This window comes from Mustelus asterias, unplaced genomic scaffold (assembly GCF_964213995.1).
Source record: "Mustelus asterias unplaced genomic scaffold, sMusAst1.hap1.1 HAP1_SCAFFOLD_522, whole genome shotgun sequence".
NCBI lineage: Eukaryota > Metazoa > Chordata > Chondrichthyes > Carcharhiniformes > Triakidae > Mustelus > Mustelus asterias.
The window spans coordinates 276174-296951 of NW_027590473.1; the positions used below are offsets into that span (position 1 = coordinate 276174).

The 20778-nt window shown below is 58.3% G+C and overlaps 1 protein-coding gene across 1 annotated transcript in view; it reads left to right on the top strand.

Moving 5' to 3' along the window:
- LOC144486926 (transmembrane protein 178B-like) overlaps nt 1–15585 on the top strand; it is a 291574-nt gene extending 275989 nt beyond the window's left edge. The window contains exon 2 of the mRNA XM_078204941.1: nt 15411–15585. Coding sequence (XP_078061067.1) covers nt 15411–15442 — 32 coding nt within the window. The 3' untranslated portion in view covers nt 15443–15585. The remainder of the gene's footprint in view (nt 1–15410) is intronic.
- Nucleotides 15586–20778: the final 5193 nt, after the last annotated feature.

The following is a 20778-nucleotide window of genomic DNA, read 5'->3' on the forward strand; positions in this document are numbered from 1 at the left end:
GGAGGGAGTGGATGGGGATATACAGGGGGCAGTGCAGAGGAGTGGATGGGGATATACATGGGGCAGTGCAGGGGAGTGGATGGGGATATCCAGGGGACAGTGTGGGGGGAGTGGATGGGGATATACAGGGGGCAGTGTAGGGGGATTGGATGGGGATATACAGGGGGCAGTGTACCGGGAGAGGATGGGGATATACAGGGGGCAGTATGGGGAGAGTGGATGGGGATATACAGGGGACAGTGCAGGGGGAGTGGATGGGGATATACCGGGGGCAGTGCAGGGGAGTGGATGGGGATATACAGGGGCAGTGCAGGGGGAGTGGATGGGGATATACAGGGGGCAGTGTAGGGGGACTGGATGGGGATATACAGGGGGGAGTGGATGGGGATATACCGGGGGCAGTGCAGGGGGAGTGGATGGGGATATACCGGGGGCAGTGCAGGGGGAGTGGATGGGGATATACAGGGGGCCGCGTAGGGGGAGTGGATGGGGATATACAGGGGGCAGCGTAGGGGGAGTGGATGGCGATACACAGGGGGCAGTGTAGGGGGAGTGGATGGGGATATGCAATGGGTAGTGTAGAGGGAGTGGATGGGGATTTACAGGGGGCAGTGTCGGGGGAGTGGTTTGGGATATACAGGGGGCAGTGTAGGGGGAGTCGATGGGGATATACAGGGGGCAGTGTCGGGTGAGTGGATGGGGATATACGGGGGGCAGTGGAGTGGGAGTGGATGGGGATATACGGGGGGCAGTGGAGTGGGAGTGGATGGGGATATACGGGGGCAGTGGAGTGGGAGTGGATGGGGATATACGGGGGCAGTGTAGGGGGAGTGGATGGGGATATACAGGGGACACTGTAGAGGGAGTGGATGGGGATATACATGGGACAGTGCAGGGGGAGTGGATAGGGATGTACAGGGGGCAGTGAAGGGGGAGTGGATGAGGATGTACAGGGGGCAGTGTAGGGGGAGTGGATGGGGATGTACAGGGGGCAGTGTTGGGGGAGTGGATGGGGATATAAAGGAGGCAGTGTAGGGGGAGTCGATGGGGATATACAGGGGGCCGCGTAGGGGGAGTCGATGGGGATATACAGGGGCGAGTGGATGGCGATATCCAGGGGGCAGTGTACGGGGAGTGGATGGGGATATACAGGTGGCAGCGTAGGGGGAGTGGATGGGGATATACAGGGGGCCGCGTAGGGGAAGTGGATGGGGATATACAGGGGGCAGCGTAGGGGGAGTGGATGGGGCGAAACAGGGGGCAGTGTCGGGGGAGTGGATGGGAATATACAGGGGGCAGCGTAGGGGGAGTGGATGGGGATACACAGGGGGCAGCGTAGGGGGAGTGGATGGGGATATACAGGGGGCAGCGTAGGGGGAGTGGATGGGGCGAAACAGGGGGCAGTGTCGGGGGAGTGGATGGGAATATACAGGGGGCAGTGTAGGGGGAGTGGATGGGGATATACAGGGGGCAGTGTAGGGGGAGTGGATGGGGATATACAGGGAGCAGTGTAGAGGGAGTGGATGGGGACATAGAGGGTGCAGTGTAGGGGGAGTGGTTGGGGATATACAGGGGGCAGCGTAGGGGGAATGGATGTGGATATACAGGGGGCAGTGTCGGGGGAGCGGATGGGGATATACAGGGGGCAGTGAAGGGGGTGTGGATGGGGATAGACACGTGGCAGTGTAGGGTGAGTGGATGGGGCGATACGGGGGCAGTGTAGAGGGGGTGGATGGGGATATACGGGGGCAGTGACGGAGTGGATGTGGATATACAGGAGGCAGTGTAGGAGGAGTGGATGGGGCATTACAGGGGGCAGTGTCGGGGGAGTGGATGGGGATATACAGGGGGCAGCGTAGGGGGAGTGGATGGGGATATACAGGGAGCAGTGTAGGAAGAGTGGATGGGGCATTACAGGGGGCAGTGTCGGGGGAGTGGATGGGGATATACAGGGGGCAGCGTAGGGGGAGTGGATGGGGATATACAGGGGGCATTTTAGGCGGAGTGGATGGGGATATACAGGGGGCAGTGCAGGGGGAGTGGATGGGGATATACAGGGAGCAGTGTAGAGGGGGTGGATGGGGATATACGGGGGCAGTGTCGGAGTGGATGCGGATATACAGGGGACAGTGTAGGGGGAGTGGATGGCGATGTACAGGGGGCAGTGTAGGGGGATTGGATGGTGAGGTACAGGGGGCAGTGTCGGGGGAGTGGATGGGGATATACGGGGGAAAGTGTTGGAGTGGATGGGGATATACGGGGGAAAGTGTTGGAGTGGATGGGGATATACAGGAGGCTGTGTAGGAGGAGTGGATGGGGGTATAGAGGGGGCAGTTCAGGGGGTGTGGATGGGGATATACAGGAGGCTGTGTAGGAGGAGTGGATGGGGCATTACAGGGGGCAGTGTCGGGGGAGTGGACGGGGATGTACAGGGGGCAGTGTAGGGGGAGTGGATGGGGATATACAGGGGGCAGTGTAGGGGGAGTGGATGGGGATATACAGGGGGCAGCGTAGGGGGCGTGGATCGGGATATACAGGGGGCAGTGGGGGGAGAGTGGATGGGGATACACGGGGCAGTGTAGGCAGAGTGGATGGCGATATACAGGGGAGAGTGGATGGGAAATACGGGGGGAGTGGATGGGGATATACAGGGGGGGGTGGATGGGGATATACAGGGGGGAGTGGATGGGGATATACAGGGGGCAGTGTAGGAAGAGTGGATGGGGAGATACAGGGGGCATGTCGGGGGAGTGGATGGGGATATACAGGGGGCAGTGTAGGAAGAGTGGATGGGGCATTACAGGGGGCAGTGTCGGGGGAGTGGACAGGGATGTACAGGGGACAGTGTCGGGGAGTGGATGGGGATATACAGGGGACAGTGTTGGGAGGATGGATGGGGTTCCACGGGGCAGTGTAGGCGGAGTGGATGGCGCTATACAGGGGTGTTTGGAAGGGGATATACAGCGGGGAGTGGATGGGGATATACAGGGGGGAGTGGATGGGGATATACAGGGGGGAGTGGATGGGGATATACAGGGGGGAGTGGATGGGGATATACAGGGGGGAGTGGATGGGGATATACAGGGGGCAGTGTAGGGGCATTGGATTGGGGTCTACAGGGGGCAGTGTCGGGGGAGTGGATGGGGATATACAGGGGGGAGTGGGTGGGGATATACAGGGGGCAGTGTAGGGGGAGTGGATGGGGACATACAGGGTGCAGTGTAGGGGGAGTGGATGGGGACATACAGGGTGCAGTGTAGGGGGAGTGGATGGGGATATACAGGGGGGAGTGGATGGGGATATACAGGGGGCAGCGTAGGGGGAATGGATGGGGATATACAGGGGGCAGTGTAGGGGGAGCGGATGGGGATACACAGGGGGCAGTGAAGGGGGTGTGTATGGGCATAGACACGTGGCAGTTTAGGGTGAGTGGATGGGGCGATACGGGGGCAGTGTAGAGGGGGTGGATGGGGATATACGGGGCAGTGTCGGAGTGGATGGGGATAGACAGGAGGCTGTGTCGAAGGAGTGGATGGGGATATACAGGGGGCAATGCAGGGGAAGTGGATGGGGATATACAGGGGGCAGTGTAGGGGGAGTGGATGGGGAAACACGGGGCAGTGTAGCCGGAGTGGATGGCGCTATACAGGGGGGAGTGGATGGGGATATACAGGGGGGAGTGGATGGGGATATACAGGGGGGAGTGGATGGGGATATACAGGGGGGAGTGGATGGGGATATACAGGGGGGAGTGGATGGGGATATACAGGGGGGAGTGGATGGGGATATACAGGGGGGAGTGGATGGGGATATACAGGGGGGAGTGGATGGGGATATACAGGGGGGAGTGGATGGGGATATACAGGGGGGAGTGGATGGGGATATACAGGGGGGAGTGGATGGGGATATACAGGGGGGAGTGGATGGGGATATACAGGGGGGAGTGGATGGGGATATACAGGGGGGAGTGGATGGGGATATACAGGGGGGAGTGGATGGGGATATACAGGGGGGAGTGGATGGGGATATACAGGGGGGAGTGGATGGGGATATACAGGGGGCAGTGTCGGAGGAGTGGATGGGGACATACAGGGGGCAGTGTAGGGGGAGCGGATGGGGAGAGACAGGGGGCAGTGAAGGGGGTGTGGATGGGGATAGACACGTGGCAGTGTCGGGGGAGTGGATGGGGCGATACGGGGGCAGTGTAGAGGGGGTGGATGGGGATATACGGGGGCAGTGTCGGGGGAGTGGATGGGGATAGACACGTGGCAGTGTCGGGGGAGTGGATGGGGCGATACGGGGGCAGTGTAGAGGGGGTGGATGGGGATATACAGGGGGCAGTGTAGAGGGGGTGGATGGGGATATACGGGGGCAGTGTCGGGGGAGTGGATGGGGATATACAGGGGGCAGTGTAGAGGGGGTGGATGGGGATATACAGGGGGCAGTGGAGGGGGAGTGGTTTGGGATATACAGGGGCAGTGTCGGGGGAGTGGATGGCGATGTACAGGGGGCAGTGTAGGGGGAGTGGATGGGGAGATACAGGGGGCAGTGTCGGGGGAGTGGATGGGGATATACGGGGGCAGTGTTGGAGTGGATGGGGATATACAGGAGGCAGTGTAGGAGGAGTGGATGGGGGTATAGAGGGGGCAGTGTAGGAGGAGTGGATGGGGGTATAGAGGGGGCAGTGTAGGGGCATTGGATGGGGGTCTACAGGGGGCAGTGTCGGGGGAGTGGATGGGGATATACAGGGTGCAGTGTGGGGGGAGTGGATGGGGATATACAGGGTGGAGTGGGTGGGGATATACAGGGGGCAGTGTCGGGGGAGTCGATGCGGATATACAGGGGGCAGTGTCGGGGGAGTCGATGAGGATATACAGGGGGCAGTGTAGGGGGAGCGGATGGGGATATACAGGGGGCAGTTTAGGGGGAGTGGATGGGGATATACGGGGGCAGTGTTGGAGTGGATGGGGATATACAGGGGGCAGTGTAGGAGGAGTGGATGGGGGTATAGAGGGGGCAGTTCAGGGGGAGTGGATGGGGATATCCAGGGGCAGTGTAGGGGGAGTGGATGGGGATATACAGGGGGCAGTTTAGGGGGAGTGGATGGGGATATACAGGGGGCAGTTTAGGGGGAGTGGATGCGGATATACAGGGGGCAGTGTCGGGGGAGTCGATGAGGATATACAGGGGGCAGTGTAGGGGGAGCGGATGGGGATATACAGGGGGCAGTTTAGGGGGAGTGGATGGGGATATACGGGGGCAGTGTTGGAGTGGATGGGGATATACAGGGGGCAGTGTAGGGGGAGTGGATGGGGATATACAGGGGGGAGTGTAGGGGGAGTGGATGGGGATATTCAGGGGGCAGTGTCGGAAGAGAGGATGGGGCATTACAGGGGGCAGTGTCGGGGGAGTGGACGGGGATGTACAGGGGGCAGTGTCGGGTGAGTGGATGAGGATATACAGGGGGGAGTGGATGGGGATATACAGGGGGGAGTGGATGGGGAGATACAGGGGGGAGTGTAGGAGGAGTGGATGGGGATATACAGGGGGCAGTGTAGGAAGAGAGGATGGGGCATTACATGGGGCAGTGTCGGGGGAGTGGACGGGGATGTACAGGGGGCAGTGTCGGGTGAGTGTATGGGGATATACAGGGGGCAGTGTACGGAGAGTGGATGGGGTTACACGGGGCAGTGTTGGCGGAGTGCATGGCGCTATCCAGGGGGGATTGGATGGGGATATACAGGGGGGAGTGGATGGGGATATACAGCGGGAAGTGGATGGGGATATACAGGGGGGAGTGGATGGGGATATACAGGGGGGAGTGGATGGGGAGATACAGGGGGCAGTGAAGGAGGAGTGGATGGGGATATACAGGGGGGAGTGGATGGGGATATACAGGGGGCAGTGCAGGAGGAGTGGATGGGGATATACAGGGGGGTGTGGATGGGGATATACAGGGGGCAGTGTAGGAGGAATGGATCCGGATATACAGGGGGCAGTGTAGGGGGAGTGGATGGGGATATACAGGGGGCAGTGTAGGCGGAGTGGATGGGGATATACAGGGGGCAGTGCAGGGGGAGTGGATGGGGATATACAGGGGGGAGTGTAGGGGCATTGGATGGGGGTCGACAGGGGGCAGTGTCGGGGGAGTGGATGGGGATATACAGGGGGCAGTGTCGGGGGAGTCGATGCGGATATACAGGGGGCAGTGTCGGGGGAGTCGATGCGGATATACAGGGGGCAGTGTCGGGGGAGTCGATGCGGATATACAGGGGGCAGTGTAGGGGGAGTGGATGGGGATATACAGGGTGCAGTGTCGGGGGAGTGGATGGGGACATACAGGGGGCAGTGTAGGGGGAGTGGATGGGGATAGACACGTGGCAGTGTAGGGGGAGTGGATGGGGAGATACGGGGGGCAGTGTCGGGGGAGTGGATGGGGATATACGGGGGCAGTGTTGGAGTGGATGGGGATATACAGGGGGCAGTGTAGGAGGAGTGGATGGGGGTATAGAGGGGGCAGTTCAGGGGGAGTGGATGGGGATATACAGGGGGGAGTGTAGGAGGAGTGGATGGAGATATACAGGGGGGAGTGTAGGGGGAGTGGATGGGGATATTCAGGGGGCAGTGTCGGAAGAGAGGATGGGGCATTACAGGGGGCAGTGTCGGGGTAGTGGACGGGGATGTACAGGGGGGAGTGGATGGGGATATACAGGGGGGAGTGGATGGGGATATACAGGGGGGAGTGTAGGAGGAGTGGATGGGGATATACAGGGGGCAGTGTAGGAAGAGAGGATGAGGCATTACATGGGGCAGTGTCGGGGGAGTGGACGGGGATGTACAGGGGGCAGTGTCGGGGGAGTGGATGAGGATATACAGGTGGCAGCGTAGGGGGAGTGTATGGGGATATACAGGGGGCAGTGTACGGAGAGTGGATGGGGTTACACGGGGCAGTGTTGGCGGAGTGGATGGCGCTATACAGGGGGGATTGGATGGGGATATACAGCGTGAAGTGGATGGGGATATACAGGGGGGAGTGGATGGGGATATACAGGGGGGAGTGGATGGGGAGATACAGGGGGCAGTGAAGGAGGAGTGGATGGGGATATACAGGGGGGTGTGGATGGGGATATACAGGGGGCAGTGTAGGAGGAATGGATCCGGATATACAGGGGGCAGTGTAGGGGGAGTGTATGGGGATATACAGGGGGCAGTGTACGGAGAGTGGATGGGGTTACACGGGGCAGTGTTGGCGGAGTGGATGGCGCTATACAGGGGGGATTGGATGGGGATATACAGCGTGAAGTGGATGGGGATATACAGGGGGGAGTGGATGGGGATATACAGGGGGGAGTGGATGGGGAGATACAGGGGGCAGTGAAGGAGGAGTGGATGGGGATATACAGGGGGGTGTGGATGGGGATATACAGGGGGCAGTGTAGGAGGAATGGATCCGGATATACAGGGGGCAGTGTAGGGGGAGTGGATGGGGATATACAGGGGGCAGTGTAGGCGGAGTGGATGGGGATATACAGGGGGCAGTGCAGGGGGAGTGGATGGGGATATACAGGGGGCAGTGTAGGGGCATTGGAGGGGGGTCGACAGGGGGCAGTGTCGGGGGAGTGGTTGGGGATATACAGGGGGGAGTGGATGGGGACATACAGGGGGCAGTGTAGGGGGAGTGGATGGGGACATACAGGGTGCAGTGTCGGGGGAGTGGATGGGGACATACAGGGTGCAGTGTAGGGGGAGTGGATGGGGACATACAGGGGGCAGTGTAGGGGGAGTGGATGGGGACATACAGGGTGCAGTGTAGGGGGAGTGGATGGGGACATACAGGGGGCAGCGTAGGGGGAATGGATGGGGATATATAGGGGGCAGTGCAGGGGGAGTGGATGGGGATATACAGGGGGCAGTGTAGGCGCATTGGAGGGGGGTCTACAGGGGGCAGTGTCGGGGGAGTGGATGGGAATATACAGGGGGGAGTGTACGGGGAGCGGATGGGGATAGACACGTGGCAGTGTAGGGGGAGTGGATGGGGCGATACAGGGGGCAGTGTAGAGGGGGTGGATGGGGATATACAGGGGGCAGTGGAGGGGGAGTGGTTTGGGATATACAGGGGACAGTGTAGGGGGAGTGTAATGGCAATGTACAGGGGGCAGTGTAGGAGGAGTGGATGGGGAGATACAGGGGGCAGTGTCGGGGGAGTGGATGGGGATATACGGGGGCAGTGCTGGAGTGGATGGGGATATACAGGAGGCTGTGTAGGAGGAGTGGATGGGGATATACAGGGGGCAGTGCAGGGGGAGTGGATGGGGATATACAGGGGGCAGTGTAGGGGGAGTGGATGGGGATATACAGGGGGCAGTGTAGGAGGAGTGGATGGGGATATACAGGGGGGAGTGTAGGAGGAGTGGATGGGGGTACAGAGGGGGCAGTGCAGGGGGAGTGGATGGGGATATACAGGGGGGAGTGTAGGGGCAGTGTAGGAGGAGTGGATGGGGATATACAGGAGGCTGTGTAGGAGGAGTGGATGGGGGTATAGAGGGGGCAGTGCAGGGGGAGTGGATGGGGATATACAGGGGGGAGTGTAGGAGGAGTGGATGGGGGTATAGAGGGGGCAGTGCAGGGGGAGTGGATGGGGATATACTGGGGGGAGTGTAGGGGCAGTGTAGGAGGAGTGGATGGGGATATACAGGGGGGAGTGTAGGGGCATTGGATGGGGGTCTGCAGGGTGCAGTGTCGGGGGAGTGGATGGGGATATACAGGGGGCAGTGCAAGGGTTGTGGATGGGGATATACAGGGGGGAGTGGGTGGGGATATACAGGGGGCAGCGTAGGGGGAGTGGATGGGGACATACAGGGTGCAGTGTCGGGGGAGTGGATGGGGACATACAGGGTGCAGTGTAGGGGGAGTGGTTGGGGATATACAGGGGGCAGTGTAGGGGGAATGGATGGGGATATACAGGGGGCAGTGTAGAGGGAATGGATGGGGATATACAGGGGGCAGTGTAGAGGGAGCGGATGGGGATATCCAGGGGGCAGTGAAGGGGGTGTGGATGGGGATAGACACGTTACAGTGTTGGGTGAGTGGATGGGGATATACAGGGGGCAGTGCAGGGGAAGTGGATGGGGATATACAGGGGGGAGTGTAGGAAGAGTGGATGGGGCATTACAGGGGGCAGTGTAGGGGGAGTGGATGGGGACATACAGGGGGCAGCGCAGGGGGAATGGATGGGGATATACAGGGGGCAGTGTAGGGGGAGCGGATGGGGATATACAGGGGGCAGTGAAGGGGGTGTGTATGGGGATAGACACGTGGCAGTGCAGGGGGAGTGGATGGGGAGATACAGGGGGCATGTCGGGGGAGTGGATGGGGATATACAGGGGCAGTGTAGGGGGTGTGTATGGGGATAGACACGTGGCAGTGTAGGGGGAGTGGATGGGGAGATACAGGGGGCATGTCGGGGGAGTGGATGGGGATATACAGGGGGCAGTGTAGGAAGAGTGGATGGGGCATTACAGGGGGCAGTGTCGGGGGAGTGGACAGGGATGTACAGGGGACAGTGTCGGGGGAGTGGATGGGGATATACAGGGGGCAGCGTACGGAGAGTGGATGGGGTTACACGGGGCAGTGTCGGCGGAGTGGATGGGGATATACAGGGGGGAGTGGATGGGGATATACAGGGGGGAGTGGATGGGGATATACAGGGGGGAGTGGATGGGGATATACAGGAGGCAGTGCAGGGGGAGTGGATGGGGATATACAGGGGGCAGTGCAGGGGGAGTGGATGGGGATATACAGGGGGCAGTGCAGGGGGAGTGGATGGGGATATACAGGGGGCAGTGTAGGGGGAGTGGATGGGGATATACAGGGGGCAGTGTAGGAGGAGTGGATGGGGAGATACAGGGGGCAGTGCAGGGGGAGTGGATGGGGATATACAGGGGGCAGTGCAGGGGGAGTGGATGGGGATATACAGGGTGCAGTGTAGGGGGAGTGGATGGGGACATACAGGGGGCAGTGTAGGAGGAGTGGATGGGGATATACAGGGTGCAGTGTAGGGGGAGTGGATGGGGACATACAGGGGGCAGTGTCGGGTCTTTGGATGGGGGTCGACAGGGGGCAGTGTCGGGGGAGTGGATGGGGATATACAGGGGGGAGCGGGTGGGGATATACAGGGGGCAGTGTAGGAGGAGTGGATGGGGACATACAGGGGGCAGTGTAGGGGGAGTGGATGGGGACATACAGGGTGCAGTGTAGGGGGAGTGGATGGGGACATACAGGGTGCAGTGTAGGGGGAGTGGATGGGGATATACAGGGTGCAGTGTGGAGGGAGTGGATGGGGACATACAGGGTGCAGTGTAGGGGGAGTGGATGGGGATATACAGGGTGCAGTGTAGGGGGAGTGGATGGGGAAATACAGGGGGCAGTGTAGGGGGAGTGGATGGGGACATACAGGGTGCAGTGTAGGGGGAGTGGATGGGGACATACAGGGTACAGTGTAGGGTGAGTGGATGGTGCGATACAGGGGGCAGAGGGGGTGGATGGGGATATACGGGGGCAGTGTCGGAGTGAATGGGGATATACAGGAGGCTGTGTAGGAGGAGTGGATGGGGATACAGGGGGCAGTGCAGGGGAAGTGGATGGGGATACAGGGGGCAGTGCAGGGGAAGTGGATGGGGATATACAGGGGGCAGTGTAGGGGCATTGGAGGGGGGTCTACAGGGGGCAGTGTCGGGGGAGTGGATGGGGATATACAGGGGGGAGTGGGTGGGGATATACAGGGGGGAGTGGGTGGGGATATACAGGGGGGAGTGGGTGGGGATATACAGGGGGGAGTGGATGGGGATATACAGGGGGGAGTGGATGGGGATATACAGGGGGGAGTGGATGGGGATATACAGGGGGGAGTGCAGGGGGAGTGGATGGGGAAATACAGGGGGCAGTGTAGGGGGAGTGGATGGGGATAGACACGTGGCAGTGTAGGGGGAGTGGATGGGGCGATACAGGGGGCAGTGTAGAGGGGGTGGATGGGGATATACAGGGGGCAGTGTAGAGGGGGTGGATGGGGATATACAGGGGGCAGTGGAGGGGGAGTGGTTTGGGATATACAGGGGACAGTGTAGGGGGAGTGTAATGGCAATGTACAGGGGGCAGTGTAGGGGGAGTGGATGGGGAGATACAGGGGGCAGTGTCGGGGGAGTGGATGGGGATATACGGGGGCAGTGCTGGAGTGGATGGGGATATACAGGAGGCTGTGTAGGAGGAGTGGATGGGGATATACAGGGGGCAGTGCAGGGGGAGTGGATGGGGATATACAGGGGGCAGTGTAGGGGGAGTGGATGGGGATATACAGGGGGCAGTGTAGGAGGAGTGGATGGGGATATACAGGGGGGAGTGTAGGAGGAGTGGATGGGGGTATAGAGGGGGCAGTGCAGGGGGAGTGGATGGGGATATACTGGGGGGAGTGTAGGGGCAGTGTAGGAGGAGTGGATGGGGATATACAGGAGGGAGTGTAGGGGCATTGGATGGGGGTCTGCAGGGTGCAGTGTCGGGGGAGTGGATGGGGATATACAGGGGGGAGTGTAGGGGCATTGGATGGGGGTCTGCAGGGTGCAGTGTCGGGGGAGTGGATGGGGATATACAGGGGGCAGTGCAAGGGTTGTGGATGGGGATATACAGGGGGCACTGTAGGGGCATTGGATGGGGGTCTACAGGGGGCAGTGTCGGGGGAGTGGATGGGGATATACAGGGGGCAGCGTAGGAGGAGTGGATGGGGACATACAGGGTGCAGTGTAGGGGGAGTGGGTGGGGATATACAGGGGGCAGTGTAGGAGGAGTGGATGGGGATATACAGGGGGCAGTGTAGAGGGAATGGATGGGGATATACAGGGGGCAGTGGAGAGGGAGCGGATGGGGATATCCAGGGGGCAGTGAAGGGGGTGTGGATGGGGATAGACACGTTACAGTGTTGGGTGAGTGGATGGGGATATACAGGGGGCAGTGCAGGGGGAGTGGATGGGGATATACAGGGGGGAGTGTAGGAAGAGTGGATGGGGCATTACAGGGGGCAGCGCAGGGGGAATGGATGGGGATATACAGGGGGCAGTGTAGGGGGAGTGGATGGGGACATACAGGGGGCAGCGCAGGGGGAATGGATGGGGATATACAGGGGGCAGTGTAGGGGGAGTGGATGGGGACATACAGGGGGCAGCGCAGGGGGAATGGATGGGGATATACAGGGGGCAGTGTAGGGGGAGCGGATGGGGATATACAGGGGGCAGTGAGGGGGGTGTGTATGGGGATAGACACGTGGCAGTGTAGGGGGAGTGGATGGGGAGATACAGGGGGCATGTCGGGGGAGTGGATGGGGATATACAGGGGGCAGTGTAGGAAGAGTGGATGGGGCATTACAGGGGGCAGTGTCGGGGGAGTGGACAGGGATGTACAGGGGACAGTGTCGGGGGAGTGGATGGGGATATACAGGGGGCAGCGTACGGAGAGTGGATGGGGTTACACGGGGCAGTGTCGGCGTAGTGGGTGGGGATATACAGGGGGGAGTGGATGGGGATATACAGGGGGGAGTGGATGGGGATATACAGGAGGCAGTGCAGGGGGAGTGGATGGGGATATACAGGGGGCAGTGCAGGGGGAGTGGATGGGGATATACAGGGGGCAGTGCAGGGGGAGTGGATGGGGATATACAGGGGGCAGTGTAGGGGGAGTGGATGGGGATATACAGGGGGCAGTGTAGGAGGAGTGGATGGGGATATACAGGGGGCAGTGTAAGGGGAGTGGATGGGGATATACAGGGGGCAGTGCAGGGGGAGTGGATGGGGATATACAGGGTGCAGTGTAGGGGGAGTGGATGGGGACATACAGGGGGCAGTGTCGGGGCTTTGGATGGGGGTCGACAGGGGGCAGTGTCGGGGGAGTGGATGGGGATATACAGGGGGGAGTGGGTGGGGATATACAGGGGGCAGTGTAGGAGGAGTGGATGGGGAAATACAGGGGGCAGTGTAGGGGGAGTGGATGGGGACATACAGGGTGCAGTGTGGAGGGAGTGGATGGGGACATACAGGGTGCAGTGTAGGGGGAGTGGATGGGGATATACAGGGTGCAGTGTAGGGGGAGTGGATGGGGAAATACAGGGGGCAGTGTAGGGGGAGTGGATGGGGACATACAGGGTGCAGTGTAGGGGGAGTGGATGGGGACATACAGGGTACAGTGTAGGGTGAGTGGATGGGGATATACAGGGGGCAGTGTAGGGTGAGTGGATGGTGCGATACAGGGGGCAGAGGGGGTGGATGGGGATATACGGGGGCAGTGTCGGAGTGAATGGGGATATACAGGAGGCTGTGTAGGAGGAGTGGATGGGGATACAGGGGGCAGTGCAGGGGGAGTGGATGGGGATACAGGGGGCAGTGCAGGGGAAGTGGATGGGGATACAGGGGGCAGTGCAGGGGAAGTGGATGGGGATATACAGGGGGCAGTGTAGGGGCATTGGAGGGGGTTCTACAGGGGGCAGTGTCGGGGGAGTGGATGGGGATATACAGGGGGGAGTGGGTGGGGATATACAGGGGGGAGTGGGTGGGGATATACAGGGGGGAGTGGGTGGGGATATACAGGGGGGAGTGGGTGGGGATATACAGGGGGGAGTGGGTGGGGATATACAGGGGGGAGTGGGTGGGGATATACAGGGGGCAGTGTCGGGGGAGTGGATGGGGATATACAGGGGGGAGTGGGTGGGGATATACAGGGGGGAGTGGGTGGGGATATACAGGGGCAGTGTTGGAAGAGTGGATGGGGCATTCCAGGGGGCAGTGTCGGGGGAGTGGACAGGGATGTACAGGGGACAGTGTCGGGGGAGTGGACAGGGATGTACAGGGGACAGCGTAGGGTGAGTGTATGGGGATATACAGGGGGCAGTGTACGGAGAGTGGATGGGGAAACACGGGGCAGTGTCGGCGGAGTGGATGGCGCTATACAGGGGGGATTGCATGGGGATATGCAGGGGGGAGTGGATGGGGATATGCAGGGGGGAGTGGATGGGGATATGCAGGGGGGAGTGGATGGGGATATACAGGGGGGAGTGGATGGGGATATACAGGGGGGAGTGGATGGGGATATACAGGGCGGAGTGGATGTAGATATACAGGGGGGATTGGATGCGGATATACAGGGGGGAGTGGATGGGGATATACAGGGCGGAGTGGATGGGGATATACAGGGGGGAGTGGATGGGGAGATACAGGGGGCAGTGAAGGAGCAGTGGATGGGGATATACAGGGGGCAGCGCAGGAGGAGTGGATGGGGATATACAGGGGGGAGTGGATGGGGATATACAGGGGGTAGTGGAGGGAGAGTGGATGGGGATATACGGGGGCAGTGTAGGGGGAGTGGATGGGGATATACAGGGGGCAGTGTAGGGGGAGTGGATGGGGATATACAGGGGGCAGTGTAGGGGGAGTGGATGGGGATATACGGGGGCAGTGTAGGGGGAGTGGATGGGGATATACAGGGGGCAGTGTAGGGGGAGTGGATGGGGATATACAGGGGGCCATGTCGGGCGAGTGGATGGGGATATACAGGGGGCAGTGTAGGGGGAGTGGATGGGGATATACAGGGGGCCATGTAGGGGGAGTGGATGGGGATATACGGGGGCAGTGTAGGGGGAGTGGATGGGGATATACAGGGGGCCATGTCGGGCGAGTGGATGGGGATATACAGGGGGCAGTGTAGGGGGAGTGGATGGGGATAGACAGGGGGCAGTGTAGGGGGAGTGGATGGGGATAGACAGGGGGCAGTGTCGGGGGAGTGGATGGGGATAGACAGGGGGCAGTGTAGGGGGAGTGGATGGGGATATACAGGGGGCCATGTCGGGCGAGTGGATGGGGATATACAGGGGGCAGTGCAGGGGGAGTGGATGGGGATATACAGGGGACAGTGTAGGGGGAGTGGATGGGGATATACAGGGGGCCATGTCGGGCGAGTGGATGGGGATATACAGGGGGCAGTGTAGGGGGAGTGGATGGGGATAGACAGGGGGTAGTGTAGGGAGAGTGGATGGGGATAGACAGGGGGTGTGTTGGGGGAGTTGGTGGGCATAGAGGTGTGTTATGCAGGTCGCAAAGTCCAAGTTATTTTATGAAGCCAGCCTGGATTATAAATTTTACTGCTGAATTAGGCTCGGGGAAGCATGTGATGTTTCACTCCAGGTCTGATTTAAATGTTCCGTGGAGCCTTTATCAATCAAAGTTTAGGTAAAAATACAGTAACGTAAAGAAAATTAGCAATAACTTTTACCCCCAATTGCAAACAAAAAAAAAGGCAACCATTTTATTGTATAAGCTCTTAACAGTTAAATGCTGTTCCAACCAAACAAATCCCATAAACAATCACCTCTGCCACAGGTTTAACAGAGAAAACAAGAATGTGCACGTGATGCTGGAACTTAGTCCTTTGGTTGGATTCTGCAGCTTTCTTGATACACGCACAGACAAGCTTGAAGTCACAACTGCTTCCCAAATCACCAGGGGGAGAGAGACAGAACACTGCATCCACCCTGAATTAAAAACACCTTCCAACTTCCAGCAGACCTTGAGGTAGAGATAATGCCACTGCTGGCCTCTAGATTTTAGCCACCAACAGCAGAACTTTCACTCCAGTAAGGCAAGAAGACCTGCTTCCAACTAACCAGCCAAACAGTTTAGAGGGAGCTTTGTGTCTAACCCGTTGCTGTACCTATCCAGGGAGTATTTGTTGGGTCATTGTAGAGTGTGCTTTACTCTGTGTCTTATCCAGTGGTGTAGCTGTGTTGGGAATGTTTGATGTGACATTGTAAATGGAATTTTCCTCTGTGTCTCAGCCTGTGCTGTATCCTTTATGGGATTGTTTGATTGGATAATGTTGAGGGAGCTTTACTCTGTATCTTACTCCATGCTGTAACTGTCCAGACAGTGTTTGATGGGTCTGCATAGAATGAGCTTTACTTTGTTTGATTTGATTTATTACTGTCTCATGTACTGGAATACAGTGAAAATTCTTGTTTCTTGCGTGCGATAAGGGCAAATCATACCATTCATAAATTACACAGGGGAAAAGAAAAGGAGAGGGTGCAGAATGTAGTGTTGCAGTTACAGGTGGGGTGAAGAGAAAGATCAACTTAATATATGATAGGACCATTCCAAAGTCTGATGATAGGGAAGAAGCTGTTCTTGAATCTGTTGGTCCATGTTTTCAAACTTTTGTATCTTTTTCCCAACGGAGGAAGGTGGAAGAAAGTATAGGAGGTGTGTAGGGTCCTTGATTACGCTGGCTGCTTTCCATAGGCAGCGGGAAGTGTAGACAGAGTTAATGGATGGGAGGCTGGTTTGTGTGTTGGACTGGGCTAAGTTCACAAGCCTTTGTAGTTTCTTGCAGTTTTGGTCAGAGCCGGAGCCACATCTAACTGTGAAACAACCAGAAAGAATGATTTCTATGGCGCATCTGTAAAAGTTGGGGAGAGTTGTAGTGCGCATGCCGAATTTCTTAACTGTAGTGTCGGCATGGGGGCTCCAGGACGGTTGTTCGTGATCTGAACACCTCGAAACTTGAAGCTCTCGACCATTTCTACTTTGTCCCCATTGATGTAGACCGGGGTGCGTTCTCCACTATGTTTCCTGAACTCGATGACTATCTCCTTCATTTTGTTGCAATTGAGGGAGAGATTATTGTTGTCCCCCCAGTTCACCAGATTCTCTATCTCTTTCCTGTACTCTGTCTCGTCATTGCTTGAGATCCAACCCACTGCAGTGATGTCATCAGCAAACTTGAGAATCGAATTGGAGGGGAATTTGGCCACACAGTCATAGATGCATAAGATATAGCAGGGGGCTGAGAACACAGCCTTGTGGGGCACTGGTGTTGAGGATGATCGTGGAGGAAGTGTTATTCCCTATCCTTAGTGATTGCGATCTTTGGGTTGGGAAGTCGAGGATCCAGTCGCACAGGGAGGAGCCGCGCCCGAGGCCACAGAGTATGAGATTACTTTTGTCGGATAATGGTGTTGAATGCTGATCTGTAGTCAATAAATAGGAGTCTGAAATAAATGTCTTTATTATCCAGATGTTCCAGTGTTGAGTGTAGGGCCAGGGAGATGGTGTCTGCTGTGGACCTGTTGCGGCGATAGACGAGCTGTAGTGGATCCAGGCAGTCTGTGAGACCGGAATTGATGTGTGCCATGACTTAGATTTCGAAGCACTTCATAATGATGGACGTCAGAGCCACCAGGCGATAGTCATTAAGGTACGTGCTGTACCTGTCCTGGGAATGTTTGATGGGGTCAGTATAGACGGGGCTTGGCTCTGTATCAAACCCTATGCTGTACCTGTCCTGGGAATGTTTGATGGGGTCAGTATAGACGGGGCTTGGCTCTGTATCAAACCCTATGCTGTACCTGTCCTGGGAGACTCTGATGGGGACAGCGAGGAGGGAGATTTACTTGGTTTCTAACGCCGTGGTGGTCCTGACCTGGGAGCGTTTGGAGGGACAGTGCAGAGGGAGCTTTACTCTGTATCTAACCGCATGCTATATCTTTCCATGTAGTGTTTGATGTGGTCAGTGTAACCCCATGATATACCTGCCCTGAGCGTGTTTGATGTGACATTGCAGATAGGGCCATACTCTAACCATGTGCTGTATCCACCAATGTATCCATTGCCAGGTGCCATGGGGGCTGGAGCCTGAGAGCACAGGGTCATGAAGGGGGGGCATGAAATGGGGTGGGGGGGGGCATGAAGAGGGACTCATTGCTAGGCCCCGATGCTGGCAGTCTTTATTGGGGAGAGGTGGGGGTAAACATCCCTTCAATGAGGGGAGGGTAGGGTAGCCTTCTGTGGCAGGAGGGAGGATCTTCAATTTCAATTTTAAAAAGGGTGTCTGATCTCGCTGAAGTCGGGTTTGCCAGCATGTTTAGCTCTCTCTTCTCCTCCCCCCTCCCCCCTCCCCCCCGCCTCTCACAACTGGTGCAAAACTTGCCTTTCTCCCAAAAAATGATGAAACGTGGGAAAATTGCGATCTGCTTCACACCGGCAAGTCGAGCATGAATCGCATCCGTTTTCTCACCCAAAATGACAGTCATTTTTTGGGAAAACTCTGAGGTGCCAGTGCTTGGAGCGGGCGTGTTGCCATGAAGTCTTCTGCTTGTCCCTCTGACGGAACAGGGTGTTTATAATGACCTGGACATGTTCTGGACATTTTGTCAGAAGGAGCACTCCATTAGCATTTGTTTTCCCTATGCCTTCCCTGCTTAACATGCCTTTCCAAAGGTTTGTGTCCTTCTCGATTCTAGCTTTGAAGTCGCCAAGCAGAATCAACTTGCCTCCCTTTGAACCCCGAAGCTAATCATAGAATCCCACAGCGCAGAAAGAGGCCATTCGGCCCATCGAGTCTGCACCAACCACAATCCCACCCTATCCCCATATCCCTGCATATATACCCACTAATCCCTCTAATTTATGCATCCCGGGACACTAAGGGGCAATTTAGAATGGCCATTCAACCTAGCCGCACATCTTTGGACTGTGGGAGGAAACTGGAGCACCCGAGGAAATCCATGCAGACACAGGGAGAATGTGCAAACTCCACACAGACAGTGACCTGAGCCAGGATTCGGAAAGGAGGTGAGATCAGGAGTTTGGAGAAGTTGTGAGCAGTGACCCAGTGGCCAGTCTGAAAGATGCAGCATCAGTTGTTTCTAGATGGTGCTTGTTTGATTATTACCAATTACGCATTGTGCTAACCTTCCTTCTGTTTGGGCAGGAGTCTGCTGACAGGGTGCGTTTGAATTTGGATTTGAGACAATAATATCAACTGTGATTTCAGCCTGACTGCAGTCAGAGAAAGCCTAAATCCGGCACTCTGTCACACTGGCTCCGTCCAGATGTGAAGAATGGCAAGCAGTGGCAGTTAGAGATATACTTGGGTGCGCAGGGGGAGAGAGGGGGCGTGCGGTGGGGAGAGAGGGGGCGTGCGGTGGGGAGAGAGGGGGCGTGCGGTGGGGAGAGAGGGGGCGTGCGGTGGGGAGAGAGGGGGCGTGCGGTGGGGAGAGAGGGAGCGTGCGGTGGGGAGAGAGGGGGCGTGCGGTGGGGAGAGAGGGGGCGTGCGGTGGGGAGAGAGGGGGGCGTGCGGTGGGGAGAGAGGGGGGCGTGCGGTGGGGAGGGAGGGGGCGTGCGGTGGGGAGAGAGGGGGGCGTGCGGTGGGGAGAGAGGGGGGCGTGCGGTGGGGAGAGAGGGGGGCGTGCGGTGGGGAGGGAGGGGGCGTGCGGTGGGGGGGGAGGGGGCGTGCGGTGGGGGGGAGGGGGCGTGCGGTGGGGGGGAGGGGGCGTGCGGTGGGGGGGGAGGGGGCGTGCGGTGGGGGGGAGGGGGCGTGCGGTGGGGGGGGAGGGGGCGTGCGGTGGGGGGGGAGGGGGCGTGCGGTGGGGGGGGAGGGGGCGTGCGGTGGGGGGGAGGGGGCGTGCGGTTGGGGGGGGAGGGGGCGTGCGTTGGGGGGGGAGGGGGCGTGCGTTGGGGGGGGAGGGGGCGTGCGGTGGGGGGGGAGGGGGCGTGCGGTGGGGGGGGAGGGGGCGTGCGGTGGGGGGGGAGGGGGCGTGCGGTGGGGGGGGAGGGGGCGTGCGGTGGGGGGGGAGGGGGCGTGCGGTGGGGGGGGAGGGGGCGTGCGGTGGGGGGGGAGGGGGCGTGCGGTGGGGGGGGAGGGGGCGTGCGGTGGGGGGGGAGGGGGCGTGCGGTGGGGAGGGAGGGGGAGGGAGGTGGGGAGGGAGGGGGAGGGAGGTGGGGAGGGAGGGGGAGGGAGGTGGGGAGAGAGGGGGAGGGAGGTGGCGAGTTGGGGGAGGAGAGAGAGAGGGAGGGAGTTGGCGGGCAGGGGGGAGAGAGAGAGGAAGGAAGGTTACAGGCAGGGGGGGGGAGAGAGGGAGAGAAGTGGCAGGCGGGGGAGAGAGTCATAGAGGTTTACAGCATGATAACAGACCCTTTTTTTATACCCCTAAGCTAATCCCAATTGCCCGCATTTGGCCCATATCCCTCTATACACATCGTACCCATGTAACTATCTAAATGCTTTTTAAAAGACAAAATTGTACCCGCCTCTACTACTACCTCTGGCAGCTTGTTCCAGACACTCACCACCCTCTGTGTGAAAACATTGCCCCTCTGGACACTTTTGTATCTCTCCCCTCTCACCTTAACCCTGTGCCCTCTAGCTTTAGACTCCCCGACCTTTGGGGAAAGATATTGACTATCTCGCTGATCTGTGCCGCTCATTATTTTATAGACCTCTATAAGATCACCCCTCAGCCTCCTACGCTCCAGAGAAAAAAGTCCCAGTCTATCCTGCCTCTCCTTATTACTCAATCCATCAAGTCCCGGTAGCATCCTAGTAAATCTCTTCTGCACTCTTTCTAGTTTAATGATAGCCTTTCTATAATAGGGTGACCAGAATTGCACACAGTATTCCAAGTGTGGTCTTACCAATGTCTTGTACAACTTCAAAAAGACGTCCCAATGCCCGTAATCAATGTTCTGACCGATGAAACCAAGCATGCTGAATGCCTTCTTCACCACTCTGTCCAAATGTGACTCCACTTTCAAAGAGGTATGAACATGTACCCCTCGATCTCTTTGTTCTGTAACCCTCCCCAACGCCCTACCAATAACTGAGTAAGTCCTGCCCTGGTTCAATCTACCAAAATACATCACCTTGCATTTGTCTAAATTAAACTCCATCTGCCACTCATTAGCCCACTGG